This window comes from Tachyglossus aculeatus, chromosome 7 (assembly GCF_015852505.1).
Source record: "Tachyglossus aculeatus isolate mTacAcu1 chromosome 7, mTacAcu1.pri, whole genome shotgun sequence".
In the NCBI taxonomy this organism is placed as follows: Eukaryota; Metazoa; Chordata; class Mammalia; order Monotremata; family Tachyglossidae; genus Tachyglossus; species Tachyglossus aculeatus.
The window spans coordinates 12,813,229-12,831,969 of record NC_052072.1 but is presented as its reverse complement, the minus strand read 5'-3'; the positions used below and the strand labels follow the sequence as shown (position 1 = coordinate 12,831,969).

The following is an 18,741-nucleotide window of genomic DNA, read 5'->3' as shown; positions in this document are numbered from 1 at the left end:
GAAGCACTGATTGAAACATCAGTGAGTCCTGAGAGAGAGAGGGTAGTTGGGAGGTGGAAGAGCAGGAGAGAGTAACAGACAGCCTTCATGTGCACTGCCTCAGTCAATCAATCGGTGATATTTACTGAGTGTCGCCTTTGTGCAGAGCAGTGTTCTGAGCCCGTGGGAGAGTACGAGGAAATAGAATTGCTAGACCATACCCTCCCCTCAAGGAACTTATGGGGTTTGCACGTCTTCTCCGTCAAGGGCTTAAGGGGCTAGCGGAAGACCCCTCCCAGCCCCCCCAGGACCTCCTGCATCGCCCTCCCAGACTTGATGATGTTGATGGCATTTGTTAAGCACTTACTATGTGCGAAGCACTGTTCTAAGCACTGGGGGGATACAAGGTGATCAGGTTGTCCCACGTGGGGCTCGCAGTCTTAATCCCCATTTTACAGGTGAGGTAACTGAGGCTCAGAGTAGTTAAGTGACTTGCCCCAAAGAGGCATAATAATATTATTATTATTACGGCATTTGTTAAGCACTTACTATGTGCAGGGCACTTAACTAAGCCCTAGGGTGAATACAGGCAAATTGGGCTGGACACACTCCCTGTCGCACTCCCAGTTTCAATCCCCATTTTATTCATTCATTCATTCAATTGTATTTATTGAGCGCTTACTGTGTGCAGAGCACTGTACTAAGCGCTTGGAAAGTACAATTTGGCAACAGAGGTTACTGAGATAAAGACCTGCCCAAGGTCACAAAGAAGACAAGTGGAGGGGCCAGAATTGGAACCCATGACCTTCTCAATCCCAGGCCTGTGCTCTATCCACTAGGCCATGCTGCTCCTCCAGGCTTCTCCCTGCCCCCCTGGGTCACGGCAGCCAAGTGTGGAGTCCCAGCTCAGGGCCGGCTCTGGCGCAGTCAGGCTACCCCCATTCGGAACTCCCTCCATGTTCCCATGGCACTGTGGCTCCCTGGCACCGCCTCTTCTCTCCAGTGCCACAGCAGCGGAGGGGAGGGGGATGCAGCTTTGTGCCAGGAACCAGCCCCAGTGGAACAACTCTGACCCTCCATCCCCTGTCCCTGCAGCCCCTCCTCTCCCAGCCCTAGGCCGGCTTTTCCCAGGATCACCACTAGTTCCAGCGCTTATAACAGTGCTCGGCACGTAGTATTTATTTTAACGGTTTTGACACCTGTCTACATGTTTCCTTTTCCTGCCTGTCTCCCCCTTCTAGACTGTGAGCCCGTTGTTGGGAAGGGGCCGTCTCTATATGTTGCCGACTTGGACTTCCCAAATGCTTAGTACAGTGCTCTGCACACAGTTATTGCTCAATAAATACGATTAAATGAATGAATGAAATAGTAAGTGCCTAACAAATACTACCATCAACCCTCTCTCCCAAACTCTCCCAGCCCTTGGCCGTCTGCGCCCCGCTGGCTTAATCTTTCCGCAAAGAGCTCTGATGCCCTCTAGGGGACACACTGGGGTAAGACAGGAAGCGCCTCTTTGGAAATTCAGTTTCCTGGACAACGGGTAGCCCACCAATCAATCAATCAATCAATCAGTCGTATTTATTGAGCGCTTACTGTGTGCAGAGCACTGTACTAAGCGCTTGGGAAGTACAAATTGGCAACATATAGAGACAGTCCCTACCCAACAGTGGGCTCACAGTCTAAAAGGGGGAGACAGAGAACAAAACCAAACATGCTAACAAAATAAAATAAATAGAATAGATATGTACAAGTAAAATGAACAAATAGAGTAATAAATATGTACAAACATATACACATATATACAGGTGCTGTGGGGAAGAGAAGGATCAATCAATCAATCAATCATTGAGCTCTCACTGTGTGCAGAGCACTGCACTAAGCGCTTGGGAGAGTAGAACACACCAGAGTTGGTATTCATTCATTCAGTCGCATTTATTGAGCGCTTACTGTGGGCAGAGCACTGTACTAAGCGCTTGCGAAGTACAAGTTGGCAACATATAGGGATGGTCCCTACCCAACAGCGGGCTCACAGTCTAGAAGGGGGAGAAACAAAACAAAACAAAACATATTAACAAAATAGAATAAATAGAATAAATATGTACAAGTAAAATTAATAGAGTAATAAATATGTACAAGCATATATCCAGCGCTTAGAACAGTGCTTTGCACATAGTAAGCGCTTAATAAATGCCATTATTATTATTATTATGAGTATATACAGGTGCTGTGGGGATGGGAAGGGGGAAGGCGGGGGGGTGGGGAGGGGGAGGAGGGGGAGAGGAAGGAGGGGGCTCAGTCTGGGAAGGCCTCTTGGAGGAGGTGAGCTCTCAGTAGGGCCTTGAAGGGACGAAGAGAGCTAGCCTGGCAGATGTGTGGAGGGAGAAATTCCAGGCCAGGGGGAGGACGTGGGCCAGTGGTCGACGGAGGGACAGGCGAGAATGAGGCACGGTGAGGAGATTAGCAGCAGAGGGTGTGGGCTGGGCTGGAGAAGGAGAGAAGGAGGTGAGGTAGGAGGGGGCGAGGTGATGGGGATGATGCCCCACCCCCTCTGAGTTGGGTCCCTTGCTTTCTGGATGGCAGCACCCTGGGGGCCAATCCCAGGAAGCCTGGACCATCCCCCAAACCTAAATTGAGCAGGAGCAAACTCGTTTTGTCTTCACCAGTGCCCTTGGGTCTGTACCATTCCCCACTAATAATAATAATAATGTTGGTATTTGATAAGCGCTTACTATGTGCCAAGCACTGTTCTAAACACTGGGTGGGGGGGGGGAATACAAGGTAATCAAGGTTGTCCCACGTGGGGCTCACCGTCTTAATCCCCATTTTACAGATGAGGGAGCTGAGGCACAGAAAAGTTAACTGAGGCCCAGAGAAGTTAAGTGACTTGCCCGAAGTCACACAACTGACAAGTGGCGGAGCCAGAATTAGAACCCATGACCTCTGACTCCCAAGCCCGTGCTCTTTCCACTGAGTCACGCTGCTTCTCTCAGCACTTAGGTACTCACCTCTTCCCCACTGCATTTATGAACATATCTTTATACTAGCTCACTTTCCCTTCCTGTAATTCATTTTACTGTCCCTCTGTCCCCACCAAATTCCTTGAGGAATTTGAGTAAGCTCCTTGAGGATAGGGGTCATGTCCACTTACTCTGTTGTCCTTTCCAGAGGGTGTAGAACAGTGTTCTGCACACAGTTGTGCTCAATGAATAAGAATAATTGTGGTATTTGTTAAGCACTTACTGTATGCCAGGCACTGTACTAAGCACCGGGGTGGATACAAGCCAATCAGATTGGACACAGCCCCGTCCCACGTGGGGCTCACAGTCTACAGATGAGGTAACTGAGGCCCAGAGAAGTGAAGTGGATTGCCTAAGGCCATACAGAATAATAATAATAATAATGACGATGGTATTTGTTAAGCACTTACTATGTGCAAAGCACTGTTCTAAGCGCTGGGGAGGTTACAAGGTGATCAGGTTGTCCCACGGGGGACTCACAGTTTTAATCCCCATTTTACAGATGAGGTAACTGAGGCACAGAGAAGTTAAGTGACTTGCCCAAAGTCACACAGCTGACAGTGGAGCGGGGATTTGAACCCATGACCCCTGACTTCAAAGCCCGTGCTCTTTCCACTGAGCTACACAGTTTCTCCTAACACTAACCCCAACAGAAGACAAGGGGTGGAGGCAGGACTAGAACCCACGACCTTCTGGCTCCCCAGCCTGTGCTCTATCCACTACGCCATGACTGAGCAGCCCTCCCAACTTCCCCAGGAGAGCTGAGTGTGTGGAGAGGAGCTAGACAGGTGGATTTTTACCGGGAGCCCCATTGGCCAGGACAATGTCCTCCAACCCTCTGGAGGAAAAGTACCAGATTGTCACAGTGATCCCAGAGTTTTGGGGGGGGACAGTCCAAAGTGTCTTCCCACCACCCCTTCCTTCCTCTCCCCCTTGTCCCCCTCTCCATCCCCCCATCTTACCTCCTTCCCTTCCCCACAGCACCTGTATATATGTATATATGTTTGTACATATTTATTACTCTATTTATTTTACTTGTACATATCTATTCTATTTATTTTATTTTCTTAGTATGTTTGGTTTTGTTCTCTGTCTCCCCCTTTTAGACTGTGAGCCCACTGTTGGGTAGGGACTGTCTCTAGATGTTGCCAACTTGTACTTCCCAAGCGCTTAGTACGGTGCTCTGCACACAGTAAGCGCTCAATAAATACGATTGATTGATTGATTGATCAGCTTCCTCTCCTGAGCCGTGGATGGGCTGGGGGGACAGGCAGGAGACCTCCGTTCAGGTCCCTCCTGTCACCTAGGCCAATGCCGTGCCACTGTCTCTACCAGCTGCTGCCTCCCCACTTCCCAGCAGCTTGGCCAGATGGACAGGTTAGAATCGAGGAAGAAGCAGGGTGGTCTATTGGAAAGGGTTGGACTTGGGAGTCAGAGGACCTGCGTTCTATTCCCAGATCTGTCAATTGCTTGCTGTGTGACCTTGGGCAAATCACTTCACTTTTCTGTGCTTCAGTTTTCTCATGAGTTAAATGGGGATTAAATCCTACTTGGACTCTGAGTCCCAAGTGGGACGGGAACTGTGTCCAATGTGATTGGCTTTCATTCATTCAATCGTTTTTATTGAGCGCTTACTGTGTGCAGAGCACTGTACTAATCAATCAGTCAATCAATCGTATTGAGCGCTTACTGTGTGCAGAGCACTGTACTAAGCGCTTGGGAAGTACAAGTTGGCAACATATAGAGATGGGCCCTACCCAACAACAGGCTCCCAGTCTAGAAGGGGGAGACAAACAACAAAACAAGTAGACAGGTGTCAATGCCATCAGAATAAATAGAATTATAGCTATATACACATAATTAATAAAATCAATAGAATAGTAAATATGTACAAGTAAAATAAATAGAGCAATAAATCTGTACAAACATAGATACAGGTGCTGCGGGGAGGGGAAGGAGGTAGGGCGAGGGGGATGGGGAGGAGGAGAGGAAAAAGGGGGCTCAATCTGGGAAGGCCTCCTGGAGGAGGTGAGCTCTCAGTAGGGCTTTGAAGGGAGGAAGAAAGCTAGCTTGGTGGATGTGCGGAGGGAGGGCATTCCAGGCCAAGGGGAGGACGTGGGCCGGGGGTTGACGGCGGGACAGGCGAGAACGAGGTACAGTGAGGAGGTCAGCGGCAGAGGAGAGGAGGGTGCGAGCTGATAAATGCATGCACCCCCCCCCCCCCACCGCTGTGACTTGTACCTATTCCTGTGCATAGAACAGTGCTTGATACATAGAGAAGCTGCATACATACATAGTGAGTAGTGAAGATACATAGTGAATAGAACAAGGGCCCGGGAGTCAGAAGGTCCTGTGTTCTAATCCTAGCTCCGCCACTTGTCTGCTGTGTGATCTTGGGCAAGTCATTTAACTTCTCTAGAACTTTACTTCATCTGTAAAATGGAGATTAAGGCTCTGAGCCTCATGTGGGACATGGATTGGATCCAAACTGATTAGTTTATATCTACCCCTGTGCTTAGAACAGTGCCTGGCACAATGTAAGCACTTGAGTGCCACAATTATCAGCATAATGATTATAATACCATTAATAATAATAAGGAAGAGCCCTATGGGTGTGGGGCGGAGGGTTGCCCAAGCCAGGCAGACATCATAGGTGCGCAGTCCAAGCCGGGCCACCCCCTTCCTCCCTCCCGCCTTCCTGAGTCACGTGCCTCGATGTCGCTTTCAGGCCAACCTCGTGGCCGCGTTCGAGCAGAGCCTGGTGAACATGACATCCCGCCTGCGTCACCTTGCAGAGACCGCAGAGGAGAAGGTGAGGGGGGCCCGGCCGGGGCTGGGGGGTTGGGGGGCTAGGAAAACTCCAAATTAGGTTTCAGTCATGTGGGGGATTTGGAAGGCCGTGGTCAGTCTACAGGTACGAACCTTCTCTGAGCTCCCAGGAGCACATGTTGGTCACGCCTGGGGCCTAATGGGACCACCAACTGCCCCTGACCTCAGACGGGGCCCCGAGGTCTCATCGGCCCAGCTCACGGCCTCGGGCGACTTCTCCCCTAGGATACGGAGCTGTTGGATCTGCGTGAGACGATCGATTTCCTCAAGAAGAAGAACTCGGAGGCCCAGGCGGTGATCCAGGGGGCCCTGAATGCCACCGACATCACGCCAAAGGGTGAGACCCAAGGGGACCAACTGGTGAGGGGAGGGCGGCAGGATTACCCCTCTTCCAGACTGACTGGGCTATGACCGCCCAATCTCCCACAGTATGCTAGGGCCCAATCAGAGCCAAGCATGTCTCCGGCCAGTCCTCAAGGCATGATTTCAGGGAGGGGCTAGTGATTCTTGGTAGCCAGAACCCCACGTGACGTCTCCCCCTGTTCCCCATTGGCAAGTGACCTGGGGGCATTTGGGCACATCTCCCAAATGAGAAACCAGCTGAGTTTATCAGCTGGGTCCCCGGCAGCCCTTTCCCCCCCACCTGAGCACCCCTCTCTGCTGAAGGACCCAAAGACCAAGAGATCCAGGACCCTGGCTGCCACACTCCAGGGACCCCATGCCCCTCAGTATCCCACACTGGGGATCCCATTTTATCCCCTGTGGTTCACATGAGCACTGCCCAGAAGGCAGAGTGCTGTTGGTCACTTTTAGACTGTGAGCCCACTGTTGGGTAGGGACTGTCTCTATATGTTGCCAACTTGTACTTCCCAAGTGCTTAGTACAGTGCTCTGCACACAGTAAGCGCTCAATAAATACGATTGATGATGATTGATGATGTTGGTCACTTCCTTCTCCACCCTCACCATCTGCTGTGCCGAGTTAGTGTCATCGTCATCAATGGTATTTATTGAGCGCTTATTGTTTGCAGAGAACTGTACTAAACCTTTGGGAGAGTACAGTATAACAGAGTTGGTAGACATGTTCCCTGCCCACAGCAAGCAGCGTGGAAAGCAGCATGGCCTAGTGGAAAAAGCATGGACCCCGGATATAGATGACCTGGGTTCTAATCCCAACTCTGCCAATTACTTGTGTGACCTTGGGCAAGTCACTTAACTTCTTTGTGCCTCAGTTTCCTCAACTGGAAAATAGGGATTAAGTACTATTCCCTCATCCTTAGACTGTGAGCCCCATGTGGGAAAGGGACTGTGTCCAAACTGTTAAACTTGAATCTACCCCAGCGCACAGAACAGTGCTTGACACATGGTAAGCACATAATGAGTACCGTAAAAAAATACAAAAACAAGCTTACACTATGTGCTTGTTTACTACATTTTCTGGACGTAACCATTCAAATATGTCTCTCACCATACAAAAATCATCATCTTTGCCACTGTGCATGTCTGGTTGCTAATGTGATGGCACGGGTCAGCTCCCAGGTGGTCAGCGTCATCTACGTCCCTGCAAGGTGCTGACTCAGTTTCCATTTGGCTCCTGCAAATCTCGCTCAGTATTGTCTCAAGGTTCCCTGCACCATTTGGGGGAAGCAGCACAGCCTAGCAAAGGAGCATGGGCCTGGGAATCAGGTGCCCTGGGTTCCAATCCTGGTTCCTCATATGTTAAGTGGGGATTCAATACCTGTTCTCTCTCCTTTTTAGACTGTGAAGCCCATGTGGTTATTTGTATCTACCCCAGCATTTAGTACGGCAGGTGGAATGTAGCCTACGCTTAACGAATACCACGATTTATTATTATTATTATTATTATTATTATTATCTTTACACACAATGCAGCCATTATCTTGGAAGGCTGGTCCCCTAGAAAAAGAGACCTCCCCTCAGCAAGAGCATCTCAACATTAACCCTTTCCTTCACCAACAGTTCTGGTGGGGCTTCTGCAGGTGGAGAGTCTTAGGGGGTCTGTCTGAGCCCTCTCCAGGGACCAGGGAAGAGGGGTTGAGGTTGGCTGCCTCAGCAGCAGTGGGAGAAGGGACAGTTTTCAAAGGACCTCTGGGTGTCCCTTGGGCAATCACCGCCTGCGGTTCCTACCTTTTGAGGTCCAGTCATCCCAAGCTGGACAGAGAAAGCAGCGTGGCCTAATGGCAAGACTTGGGAGTCAGAGGACTTGGGTTCTAATACCGGCTCTGCCACTTCTCTGCTGTGTGACCTTGGGCAGGACACTTAACTTCTCTGTGCCTCAGTTACCTCATCTGTAACAATGGGGATTAAGACTGTGAGCCCCGTGTGGGACAATCTGATTACCTTGTATCTACCCCAGCGCTAAGAACAGTGCTTGGCACATAGTAAGTGCTTAATAAATACCATCATCATCAGATCTGCTCACTGCCTTCAGGGAGCTCACAGAGCTAAAGCTCACCACGCTTTTTGTGGGTTTGGATGAATGCAACCTCAGCCACTTCCCTGGAGGGGTAATGGAAGGTTTTTTCCTCTGGGCCTGGGGAAAGCCAAGGGCTCTATGGGAAGTGGCACACCTGGATCTCCTTCATCACGCTTGAGTTTGTCTTCACCAGAGACAGAAACCAGGTGGCCCAGCCCTGTGCACCTTCATCCCTCCCCCCAACTCTCCCCCCACCCCCTGCACTCCTCCACACCTCCCACCTGCCCCTCAGTGTTCTCTGTCTTCCTCCCTCTGGCCGCGGACCCCAGAGCTGCGAATCAAGCGGCAGAACTCTTCGGACAGCATCTCCAGCCTCAACAGTATCACCAGCCACTCCAGCATCGGCAGTGCCAAGGACTCCGATGCCAAGAAGAAGAAGAAGAAGAGTTGGGTAGGTGAAGGCAGCTGGGAGGGAACTTAAGCAGGACCCCTGTGGCCCCATCTGACTACCACTTTCTGGAGGTGGCCTGCTTTGGGAGATTCCCCCTCCTTCCCCTAGCCAAGAATCATGGCGTACTAGGATCAGGGTCTATTGATGGCTCCTTTCCCCCGAGCTAGCCCTGGGTAACTCCCCAAAGGAACTGGGGGTCCCCATCCTGGCTTGACTCAGAGATCCCAAGCAGCAGCAGCAGCAGCAACAGGAAGAGAACAAAGAAGCAGAGACATCCAATCAACCCCCACACCTCTTGGGACCTCAGCAGAGGACCAGTCAGCTCCACTGGTTCCAGGCATCTCCAGATCCTCTCTGGAGGAACTTCTTTGCAAATTTCTAAATTTTTTATGAAGAGCCTTCCTAGAAGGTTCTGGAGGGTTTTTTTTTCCAGGAGTCTCCCGCCGACCTCTGAAGGGCACTGTTCTTCAGGAGACTTCTAGCGAGGCTCGGAAAACATTTTCTGGAGGTCCCAGAGTAGGCTCTAGGGGGGCTCTCTAGAACATCTCAGGTGGCTTCTGAAACAGTTGCAGTTCCTGATTTCTGTGACAAGAAGACCCACCCCTCTACCTCAATTCCTGCCTTCCTTCCCCTCCTGCTCTATTCAGCAGGCCTGGTCCAGGATGCACTCCATCTTCCTTCCCCCATGCCTCCCTCCTCCTCCTTGCCCCCGCTATGCCTCCCTCCCTCTCCCTGTGGTACCAGCAATGTGAAACAAGTGATTAAGTGTTGCTTATTTTTTGTTTTTTCCTCCCAAATGCTGACCTCAAAAAACCCTCTTTTTTTCCAGGTCTATGAGGTAAGTCGGAGACCCAGCCCCTCCTCCGTCCCTATTTCTGGTCCCCGCGCCATGCCCCTCCCTTGTTTGAAAGGAGTCTCTTCCACCTCCACTCTCCCTCCATGGGCCAGCGCTCATGAAACCAGTCATCACGTCCATTCCACAGTTCCAGATCGACTCTCGCCGCATGGTCCATCCACGGCGCCTCCCCTTCTCCTCTAAACCCACCTATTTACCTTTTCCTTCTTCCCCCCAACCCTCGTCCCCCAAACTGAGGTTGGAGGAGAGGGTCCTGTCAGGGAAGGATCCCACCCCTCTCATAGGACAGTCCAAGGGACCTCCCCTCCCAAGGTCCAGTTCACCCATCTCTTCCCCCAGGTCTCCTGGTTTGTGCTTCTGGCTCCTGTGTGAGCAGCAGTGACTCAGTCTCCCCAGGCTGGTCTGGTTCTGGAGTGCAGGGGCCAGATGGGCATTTGGGTGGGGGGGGGGATCCAGGGCCAGGGAAGGGACTGGCCAGAGAATCACCATTTTGGCTGTTTTCCACCCCTGAATGGAGCCTTTAAGGTCAGACTCCAGGAGTCTGGCTCACACAGCTGTAGGGTTGGCAACTCTGGCCTGAACCAAGGCGGGCTGGGCCATCCAGGTGACTTCTGGGTTTTTCCCAGGCAAGAGGAGCCCTGGCAGATCAGAGAAGTACTGAGCTGGATTGGGATGTGGAAGTGGAGGGGATGACCTCCTCAAGACCAGCACTGTTGGAGGGGAATGGGCCACCCCAGCCACACCCCTTAAGAGGAACCTGGTCAAGGAGCAAGTTGGCTCTGTCAGAGCACTGATCCTGCAGTGCCCACCTCCAGGGTCTGCCTCAGGGGAGGGACTTGGGGTGATCTCTGGCATTGACCTAACCCAGCCCAATCTCCCTGCCCACTGCCCCTCAGACCTCCAGTGCCCTCCTGCCCCTCAGACCTCCCGGCCCCCCCAGAAGTTGGGAGCTCACCTTGACCCTTCAACAGGGAATGTCCAGAGAGATCTTAGCTTGCTAAAGCTAGACTGCTAAATTCTCTTGTATTGTACCCTCCCAAGTACTTAGTATAGTGCTCTGCACATAGTACTCGATAAATATGATTGATTGATAATTTGCATGCCAGATGTTGATGAGGAGGTGGTGGGGCCATATCTGGGACATCTCTCTGGCTGAGGGAGGAAAGGAGAGTACCTTGTGAGGGGAGAGAGAGACAACTTGAGGGCACACTGAGGCTCTGAGATGCCGTACTCTTTAAGGGAGAACTCACACATATGTGCATACACACAGACACACTCTAACTCACACTCACACACTCCCAGTTCCCTCACACACCTGCTCACTCAAACACACAGACACATAGACACCCCTGCTAGTTCTCTCAGCGGGTGCCGAGACGCTACACCCATGCGGATTCCCCCAGTTACAGTACGTGTGCATGCACTTGCACACAAACACATGCACACATCTGAGCTCTCTCAGTTTCCCCCTCTGCCCCCATGGGAGAACATCGGACTTAGTGGTCACACTGGGTCGGAGTGGGCACCATCTGGAATGTGGTAGCCCCCAGCCAAGCCTGTGTCTCAAGACGAAGCCATTTGGGCTTCAGGAGGGGCCCCTGAACTTCAGAGACCCCAGTTTCTTCCCCATCCTTCCTCTCCCCATGCCCTTCCTTGCCTCCCTCAGCGATGAGGTCCCACCCCGACCCCCATCCTCCTGCCACCCCTGTTTGGGGGCCAGGTCAGCCTGTCTGCATATGCCTACATGCCTGCGTGTGGGCGCGAGTGCGGGCAACTGGGTTTGTGCATGCTGCATGCTTGGAGCCTGCACCGTGGGACTGGTGCCCGGCCTGCCTCTCTACTTCACGTCCCCACACCCCTCTGCCTTCACCCGGTGTCGGCTCGGCTCTGGGGACCCCTTCCCACCTCCCAGACGGGCCATTCTCCCAAGTGCAAAAGTGTCAGGCAAAATGAGATCACTGGCACCTAAGGGGCATGGAGAGCACTGGGTTGGGGGGTGCTTGCTGCTGCCACTATCCCCTGGAGCTCAGCCATGGCCCGTGGCTGCAGAGTGACTTGGTCTTGGGCAGGTGAATGAGCAGCAGCGTGGCCTAGAGAAAAGAGCACAGGACCTGGGTTCTAGTCTTGGCTCTGTCACTTGTCTGTGACCTTAGGCAAGTCACTTCACTTCTCTATGCCTCGGTTACCTCATTTGTAAAATGGGGATTGAAACTGTGAGCCCCAAGTAGAACATGGACTGTGTCCAGTTTGATTATCTTGCATCTACCCCAGTGTTTAGTACAGCGCCTGGCACATTGTAAGTGCTTAACAAATACCATTTAAAAAAAAAAGAAAGGGAATCAAAGATGTCATCTTGGTGGTATTGGAGAGGCCTGCTGGAGTTGGGGTGAGGGTGTCTCCTGCTGAAAAGGGGGCTCAGGCTCCATCCTGGGCTAGCCACCTCAGAGCCTGACTAGAGGCTGGGTCATTCTGTCTGGAAGAAATCACGGGGTGGGGTCAAATTGGAAGCCAGCACCGATGGCTTGTGGGCTTGGGTTGCCGACGGGGAAAGGCCATTTACGCGTTGGACAGCTTGCGTCGGTCCATCCTCGGGCTCCTTCCAAATCTCCACCTGCCCAAACTGCCCAGACTCTGTGTCACCTGAGAGAAGCAGCATGGCCTAGTGGATTGAGCATGGGCCGGCAGTCAGAAAAACATGGGCTCTAATCCTAGCTCTGCCACTTATCTGCTGTGAGACCCTGGGCAAGTCCTGTAATTTCTCTGTGCCTCAGTTGCCTCATCTATGAAATGGGGATTAATACTGTAAGCTTTATGTGAGACAGGGACTGTGTCCAACTTGATTAAACTACCCCAGCGCTCAATACAGTGCCTGGTACATAGTAAGTGCTTAACAGATACCGTTTTTAAAAAAGAGAATGGCCGGCCTGTGGGTAGATGGGCCGTTGGTCCTCCCTGGCCTCCTGCTTCCAGGAACCCGAAAGGCTTGTGGCTCCCTCAGGCAAAGCCTTCCTGTCCTCCCGATGGGCCCGGGCCCTGCCTCTCTCCAGGGCCAGGGCTCACCCCGGGTCCAGGCCTCCTCACCCCCGCCCCCACCCTCAGTGCTGGCTTCTCTCTGTTGCAGCTGCGCAGTTCCTTCAACAAAGCCTTCAGTATCAAGAAAGGCCCCAAGTCTGCCTCCTCGTACTCTGACATAGAAGAGATCGCCACACCAGACTCCTCTGCCCCGTCCTCCCCCAAGCTGCAGCGGGGCTCCACCGAGGCGGCCTCTCCCTCCATCAAATCATCCAACTCCTCCTCCGTGGGCGGCGCTGATGTCGCCGAGTAAGTTACTCCTCCGTGTTCCCTGGGCCGGACTCACAGGGGTACCAGCCTGGCTCCGGACAGCCCGTGGGAGGCGGTTTCCGGGGGTGATGGTTTGGAGAAGCAGCGAGGCCTAAGTAGAAAGGGCATGGACAAGGAGATGGGAGTTCAAGGTCCTAATCCCAGCTGGACCATTTGCCTGTGGCAAAACCTTGGACAAATAGCTTGACTTCTCTGGGCCTCAATTTCCACCTCTGTAAAATGGGGATTCAACACCCACTCTCCCTCCTCCTTAGACTACGAACCCCACATGCCTGGCCTGATTACCTCCTCCAGCACTTAACACAGTCCTTGGCCCATAGTAATCATACTACCATAGTGACTGTTATTGCATGGACCCTTTTTAACAGCACAACCTCCCCTTTGCCTCACAGACAGCCAATACCATGTAGATTGAGAGCACTGGGCCCCCATCCTCACCCGGGGTTGCCCTGGACTGGCCTCCCTCAAGTGCAGCCGGCCTCCCTCTGACTCGGTTGCAGGGGCCCCGTCCCCTCCGCTTCCCCTGCCAGGATGTTCCACGCCCACGAGGAGGAAGAAGAGGAGGAGGAGGAGCCGGAGAAGAAGGAGGTGTCGGAGCTGCGCTCCGAGTTGTGGGAGAAGGAGATGAAGCTGACCGATATCCGTCTGGAGGCCCTCAATTCCGCCCACCAGCTGGATCAGCTCCGGGAGACCATGCACAACATGCAGGTGGGGGCCCGAGGTGGGGGCCCGGGCTGGGCAGGAGGGGAGGGACAGAAGGGACATGGGGTGGGGCCAGAGGGACACTGCTGACTCCTTTGAGACCGGAGAGTCCCAGGATGACACCACCCTGTCCATGTGCACACTCGCACATGCTCACACATGTAGCACACACAGAGCACACACAGCACACACCTGACATACTCACACCCGTCTGCCTTCCTGGGCCCCTTCTCTCTATCCCCGCAGCTGGAGGTGGATCTGCTAAAGGCTGAAAACGACCGGCTGAAAGTGGCCCCGGGCCCATCCAGCTCCACCCCGGGGCAGGTCCCCGGCTCCTCCGCTGCTTCCTCCCCCCGTCGTTCCCTGGGCCTCGCCCTTGCCCACTCCTTCAGCCCCGTCCTCCCAGACACAGGTACCCGGGCATGGCGGGCAGGGGTGGGGTGGTGCTGTGGGAGGAGGCAGAGAAGGCTCCACAGCCCATCTCCCTGCAGCGGGAGGACCGCAAATGAGCCAGATCCCGGTGCCAGAGGAACCGGAGGTTCTTCCGCCCCACAGGCCCCCGAGCCCTCCCAGGCCTCTCCCTGCCACGGGCCTCAGGGTCTCCTTCGGGGAAGGGAGGGGTACCTAGGGAGGGCCGCTCGGTGCCCCCGGGGCCGTTATCTTCCTCCTCTCTCTGCCCAAGCAGACCTGTCACCCATGGAGGGGATCAGCACCTGCGGCCCAAAGGAGGAGGTGACCCTGCGGGTGGTGGTCCGCATGCCCCCCCAGCACATCATCAAGGGGGTGAGAAGCCGCAGACAGCCCTGACGTGGCTGGGGTGGGGGTAGGCACCTCCAGGATGAGAGGGAAGCTGGGGGGCGATGTGTGGTGGCTGGGGCGGGGCGGGAGAGGGAGCAGTCAGGGCAGGGTGGGCTTTGGACCAGAGGTTATGGGGTTCCCTAGCCATGAGATGAGAGATCAGCTCTTCCCCCGAGTCAGTGGCGAAGGGCCTCACCAAGGTCTCCCTTGGATTTTTCTCCCTAGGACCTAAAGCAACAGGAGTTCTTCCTGGGCAGCAGCAAGGTCAGCGGGAAGGTGGACTGGAAAGTGCTGGATGAGGCTGTGTGCCAAGTGTTCCAGGTAGGGAGATCGAGTGGCCAGCACCCCCTAGTCTGGCTTGCTCCTTGCCCGGCCAGGAGTTCTGGGCTGTCGAGGCCTCAGGAAGTGGCTAGGGGCCCAGGACTGGGGGCTGGGGGCTGGAATACAACTGGAGCTGGAGCCTGAGAAAAGATGGAATAATTACTCCTCTCTCCTCCCCGCTCCCGACCCAAATTGACTCCATCTTCCTCTCTCCTTCTCCTGTCTCCATTCCACTCCCTTCTTGATGCCTTGTGTTTTTTCTTTCTTATTTCCTTGTCCCCTTCTTCATTTATGTTTCTTCACTTGATTTCCCCTCTGCTTCTCTTGTCTTTCCATCTTACTTTTCCCTCCTCCCTCTCTCCCCACCCCATGCCTCCCTCCCTGCTCCTCTCGGCGCCCCTCCCCGCCCCTGGCACCACTGACCCCCCACCCCTAGGACTACATCACTAAGATGGACCCGGCCTCCACACTGGGCCTGAGCACTGAGTCTGTCCACGGGTACAGCATCAGCCACGTGAAGCGGGTGCTGGACGCCGAGCCCCCCGACCTGCCCCCCTGTCGCCGTGGTGTCAACAGCATCGCCGTGTCTCTCAAAGGCCAGTCCCTGCCCAGGGGGTGGGGGGGGGCGGGAGGGGCAGGGCATGCCCCGGCCTGTCCCTGGTGGGGTTCGGTCTTGGTGGCCCCAGTCAGCCACGCCGGCCCGGGCGCTTGTTCACATGGAGGGGGAGGCCGCGCCCCCAGCCCCGGCTGTGGCTCACAGTGCGGGCGGGGCGGGGCAGGTCTGAAGGAGAAGTGTGTGGACAGCCTGGTGTTTGAGACCCTGGTCCCCAAGCCCATGGTGCAGCACTACATCAGCCTCCTGCTGAAGCACAGGCGCCTGGTCCTGTCGGGCCCCAGCGGCACGGGCAAGACCTACCTGACCAACCGGCTGGCCGAGTACCTGGTGGAGCGGTCCGGGCGGGAGGCCACCGAGGGCATCGTCAGCACGTTCAACATGCACCAGCAGTCCTGCAAGGTGCCCCTCTCAATCCCCTCTGCCCTTCCCTGCCCACCCCCTACGAGTTGTCCCTCCCAGCTGCTTGTTCCCCGTTGCCCCCTCCTCTCCTCTCCTACCTCCTCCTACCCCAGCTCCACCTTCCCCACCCTCTCACCTCCCCTTCTGTACCACCTCTGGCGAATGCTCGTCCAGGCGCAGCCCCAATGCCGACGGGTCACCCTGCCTCTGCTCCCTGCGCCGCCCACCCCAGCCCTCCCCGTCTCTGCCCTTCTCCTCTGCCAGGACCTGCAGTTATACCTCTCCAACCTGGCGAACCAGATCGACCGGGAGACGGGCATCGGGGACGTGCCCCTGGTCATCCTGCTGGATGACCTGAGCGAGGCGGGCTCCATCAGTGAGCTGGTGAACGGGGCCCTCACCTGCAAATATCACAAATGGTGAGCTGGGCTGCCAGGGAGCGAGGCCTGTGGGCTAGCCGGTGGGGGGAGCGGAGCCCAACTGCCACAGCCCCTGGCCCTGCCCTCTGTCCCTCAGAGAGATCGGAGCCAATCAGCAAAGGACTCTGAGGGGTCGGTCCCACCCCAGGATACCCTGAGTCCCAGAGAAGAGGCCACTCTTGGTCCTCCCCTTCCCTGTTCCCTTTCCTCTCCTGCCTAGATGTGCCGGTTCCCATTTGGCCCTACCCTGCCTGGCTGAAAACCTGGGGCCCGGCCTGAGCCAAGCTCGGGGTGTGGAGGGTTAGGGGGGTGAGCGTCCAGCCCCATTCTGGCCAGATCGGACCTCACTTGCAGGATGGAGAGCAGAGGGAGAAGGAACAGTCTGTGTACTCAGGGGTCTCAGCTGGCACACACGGACTTCCAGAAAGGCAGAAAACAATAAGGCCCAAGAGGAGGCACCACAGCCACCCCCTAGGGGGTCAGCAGGAACCAGGGATCAATCAATCAATCAATCGTATTTATTGAGCGCTTACTGTGTGCAGAGCACTGTACTAAGTGCTTGGGAAGTACAAGTTGGCAACATATAGGGATGGTCCCTACCCAACAGTGGGCTCACAGTCTAGAAGATGGGGATGGGGAGAGCCTTCTGGCCCTTCCACCAGGTGACTGGAGAACAGGCAATGGGTCAGTCTGTCAGTGGCCACCGGTATTCCACTCTCCCCCCATAGCCCCTACATCATCGGCACGACCAACCAGCCTGTGAAGATGACACCCAACCATGGCCTGCACTTAAGCTTCAGGTAGGGACACTGCAGCCCCTGGATGCTACAGCTTTGGTGGGGCGGGGGACATACTCCTGCTCTGAGGGGACTAAGCTCAAGAGGGTGGGGGAGAGCCAGCAGGAACACCTGGTGAAGAAGAGGTAGACCAGGAAGATTCTGCCTGGGGGAGTTTCAGGGACACGAGGCGGGCAGGGCCACCTGGGAGAGGGATGAGCTTTGCCACCACTGTGGACACTATTGTCCCTTTCCCTTGGGCTCTGAACTAATGGGGACAGATGGTCACTCGCATACTGATTGAGCACTTACTCTGTGCAGAACATTGTCCTAAGTGCTGGGGAGTCCAAGAGTCTATAGATACAAACCCTGCTCTCGAGGAACTAACATTCTAATGGGGAGAGACGCTAAAATAAACTCCAGTTAAGGGGAGGCAGCCAAGTTTAAAGATGCGAGTACCTGAGTGCTACTAGAGCACTGGGGACAGTGAGCACCCAAGCCTTAGATGCTGTGAAAGTGCTGGAGCGGTAGTAGTGCTGGGGAGATGAATCGGGGAAGGCTTCCTGGAGGAGGTGGGCTCCAAATTGGAGAAGCCTTCCTGGATGAGGTGGGGCCCATGAGAGGGCCCCAGGTTGGGTGGTCTGCCCTAAGTTCCAATTCTCCCTGAGGTCTCTGAGTGAGGAGCGGGCGGGCCTTGCTGGGAGATGGTCCCCGGAGGCAGACCCCAGCCTCAGACCCCAGCCATGCTGACCCCACTCCCTACTACTCCGGGCCAGAATGTTAACCTTCTCCAACAATGTGGAGCCTGCCAATGGCTTCCTGGTGCGCTACCTGCGGCGGAAGCTAGTGGAGTCGGACAGCGACATCAACGCCAACCGGGAAGAGCTGCTGCGGGTGCTGGATTGGGTGCCCAAGCTGTGGTACCACTTGCACACCTTCCTGGAGAAGCACAGCACTTCGGACTTCCTCATCGGTACAGGGTGCTCGCGGGGTGCCCCTCCACCCCCACACCGGTTCAGGGCAGGCCGGGGCCCTCCCACCAATTGCCCCCTGCCCCCCTCCCCTCTACCCTCTGTGGAGTCTGGGAGAGTTCAGAAAATCCCCAGAGCCAGGAGAGGCAACATTCCTGGGCTCCACTATGTGTCCCTGCCCCTGAATTTGGCCAGGTTGTCACTGTGCTCTGCCTCTATTTCCCCCTCTTAAGTACTGTCCCACCCCTTGAGGAGGTAGAGCTGGTGAGGATGCCTGAAGGTGACCCCCAACACCTTGTCCCCGAGTTAGCCGGTTCCTTCAACCCAATTAAGGTCCTCCCAGCACACCAACCCACTAGAAGGAGAACAGGACAGGGATGGGTCGTGCTCTCTCACCCTTGTCCCACTCCTCTCCCAGGTCCCTGCTTCTTCCTGTCCTGTCCCATCGGCATCGAGGATTTCCGCACCTGGTTCATCGACCTGTGGAATAACTCCATCATCCCCTACCTGCAGGAGGGAGCCAAAGACGGGATCAAGGTGAGGCTCGGCTTCTGGCCGTCCCCTCTGCTCCCCCTCCCCACCCCTATCCACGTCCCAACTCCTCTCCTGACCTTCCACCAGTCACAGAGGGCCCGGCGGAGAGTCGATGTCACGTCCCCTCTGATCTGACTCTGTCCTCACCACCCTCACCAGTCTTGACTGGGATCTGGAAGAGCCCAAGGAGCTCACCCTGGCTGTAGGCTCCCTGAACCCAAGTTCCTTGGAAGTCAGGGGGTGGGGCGGTCCAGGCTGGGGATAAGCAAAGGTTCCGGCCCCCTGTCTTGAGAGA

General features: G+C 55.0%; 1 protein-coding gene across 2 annotated transcripts in view; it reads left to right on the top strand.

Moving 5' to 3' along the window:
- NAV1 (neuron navigator 1) overlaps positions 1-18,741 on the top strand; it is a 252,307-nt gene that overhangs the window by 222,180 nt on the left and 11,386 nt on the right. Inside the window, exons 16-30 of one of the 2 annotated variants that reach the window (XM_038748717.1) lie at positions 5,725-5,808; positions 6,051-6,162; positions 8,591-8,712; positions 9,542-9,550; positions 12,690-12,889; positions 13,411-13,618; positions 13,859-14,024; positions 14,298-14,395; positions 14,636-14,731; positions 15,168-15,327; positions 15,511-15,746; positions 16,011-16,165; positions 16,894-16,965; positions 17,718-17,914; positions 18,331-18,449. In XM_038748717.1, coding sequence (XP_038604645.1) covers positions 5,725-5,808; positions 6,051-6,162; positions 8,591-8,712; positions 9,542-9,550; positions 12,690-12,889; positions 13,411-13,618; positions 13,859-14,024; positions 14,298-14,395; positions 14,636-14,731; positions 15,168-15,327; positions 15,511-15,746; positions 16,011-16,165; positions 16,894-16,965; positions 17,718-17,914; positions 18,331-18,449 — 2,034 coding nt within the window. The remainder of the gene's footprint in view (positions 1-5,724; positions 5,809-6,050; positions 6,163-8,590; positions 8,713-9,541; positions 9,551-12,689; positions 12,890-13,410; positions 13,619-13,858; positions 14,025-14,297; positions 14,396-14,635; positions 14,732-15,167; positions 15,328-15,510; positions 15,747-16,010; positions 16,166-16,893; positions 16,966-17,717; positions 17,915-18,330; positions 18,450-18,741) is intronic. The other variant, XM_038748718.1, reaches the window with a different exon arrangement.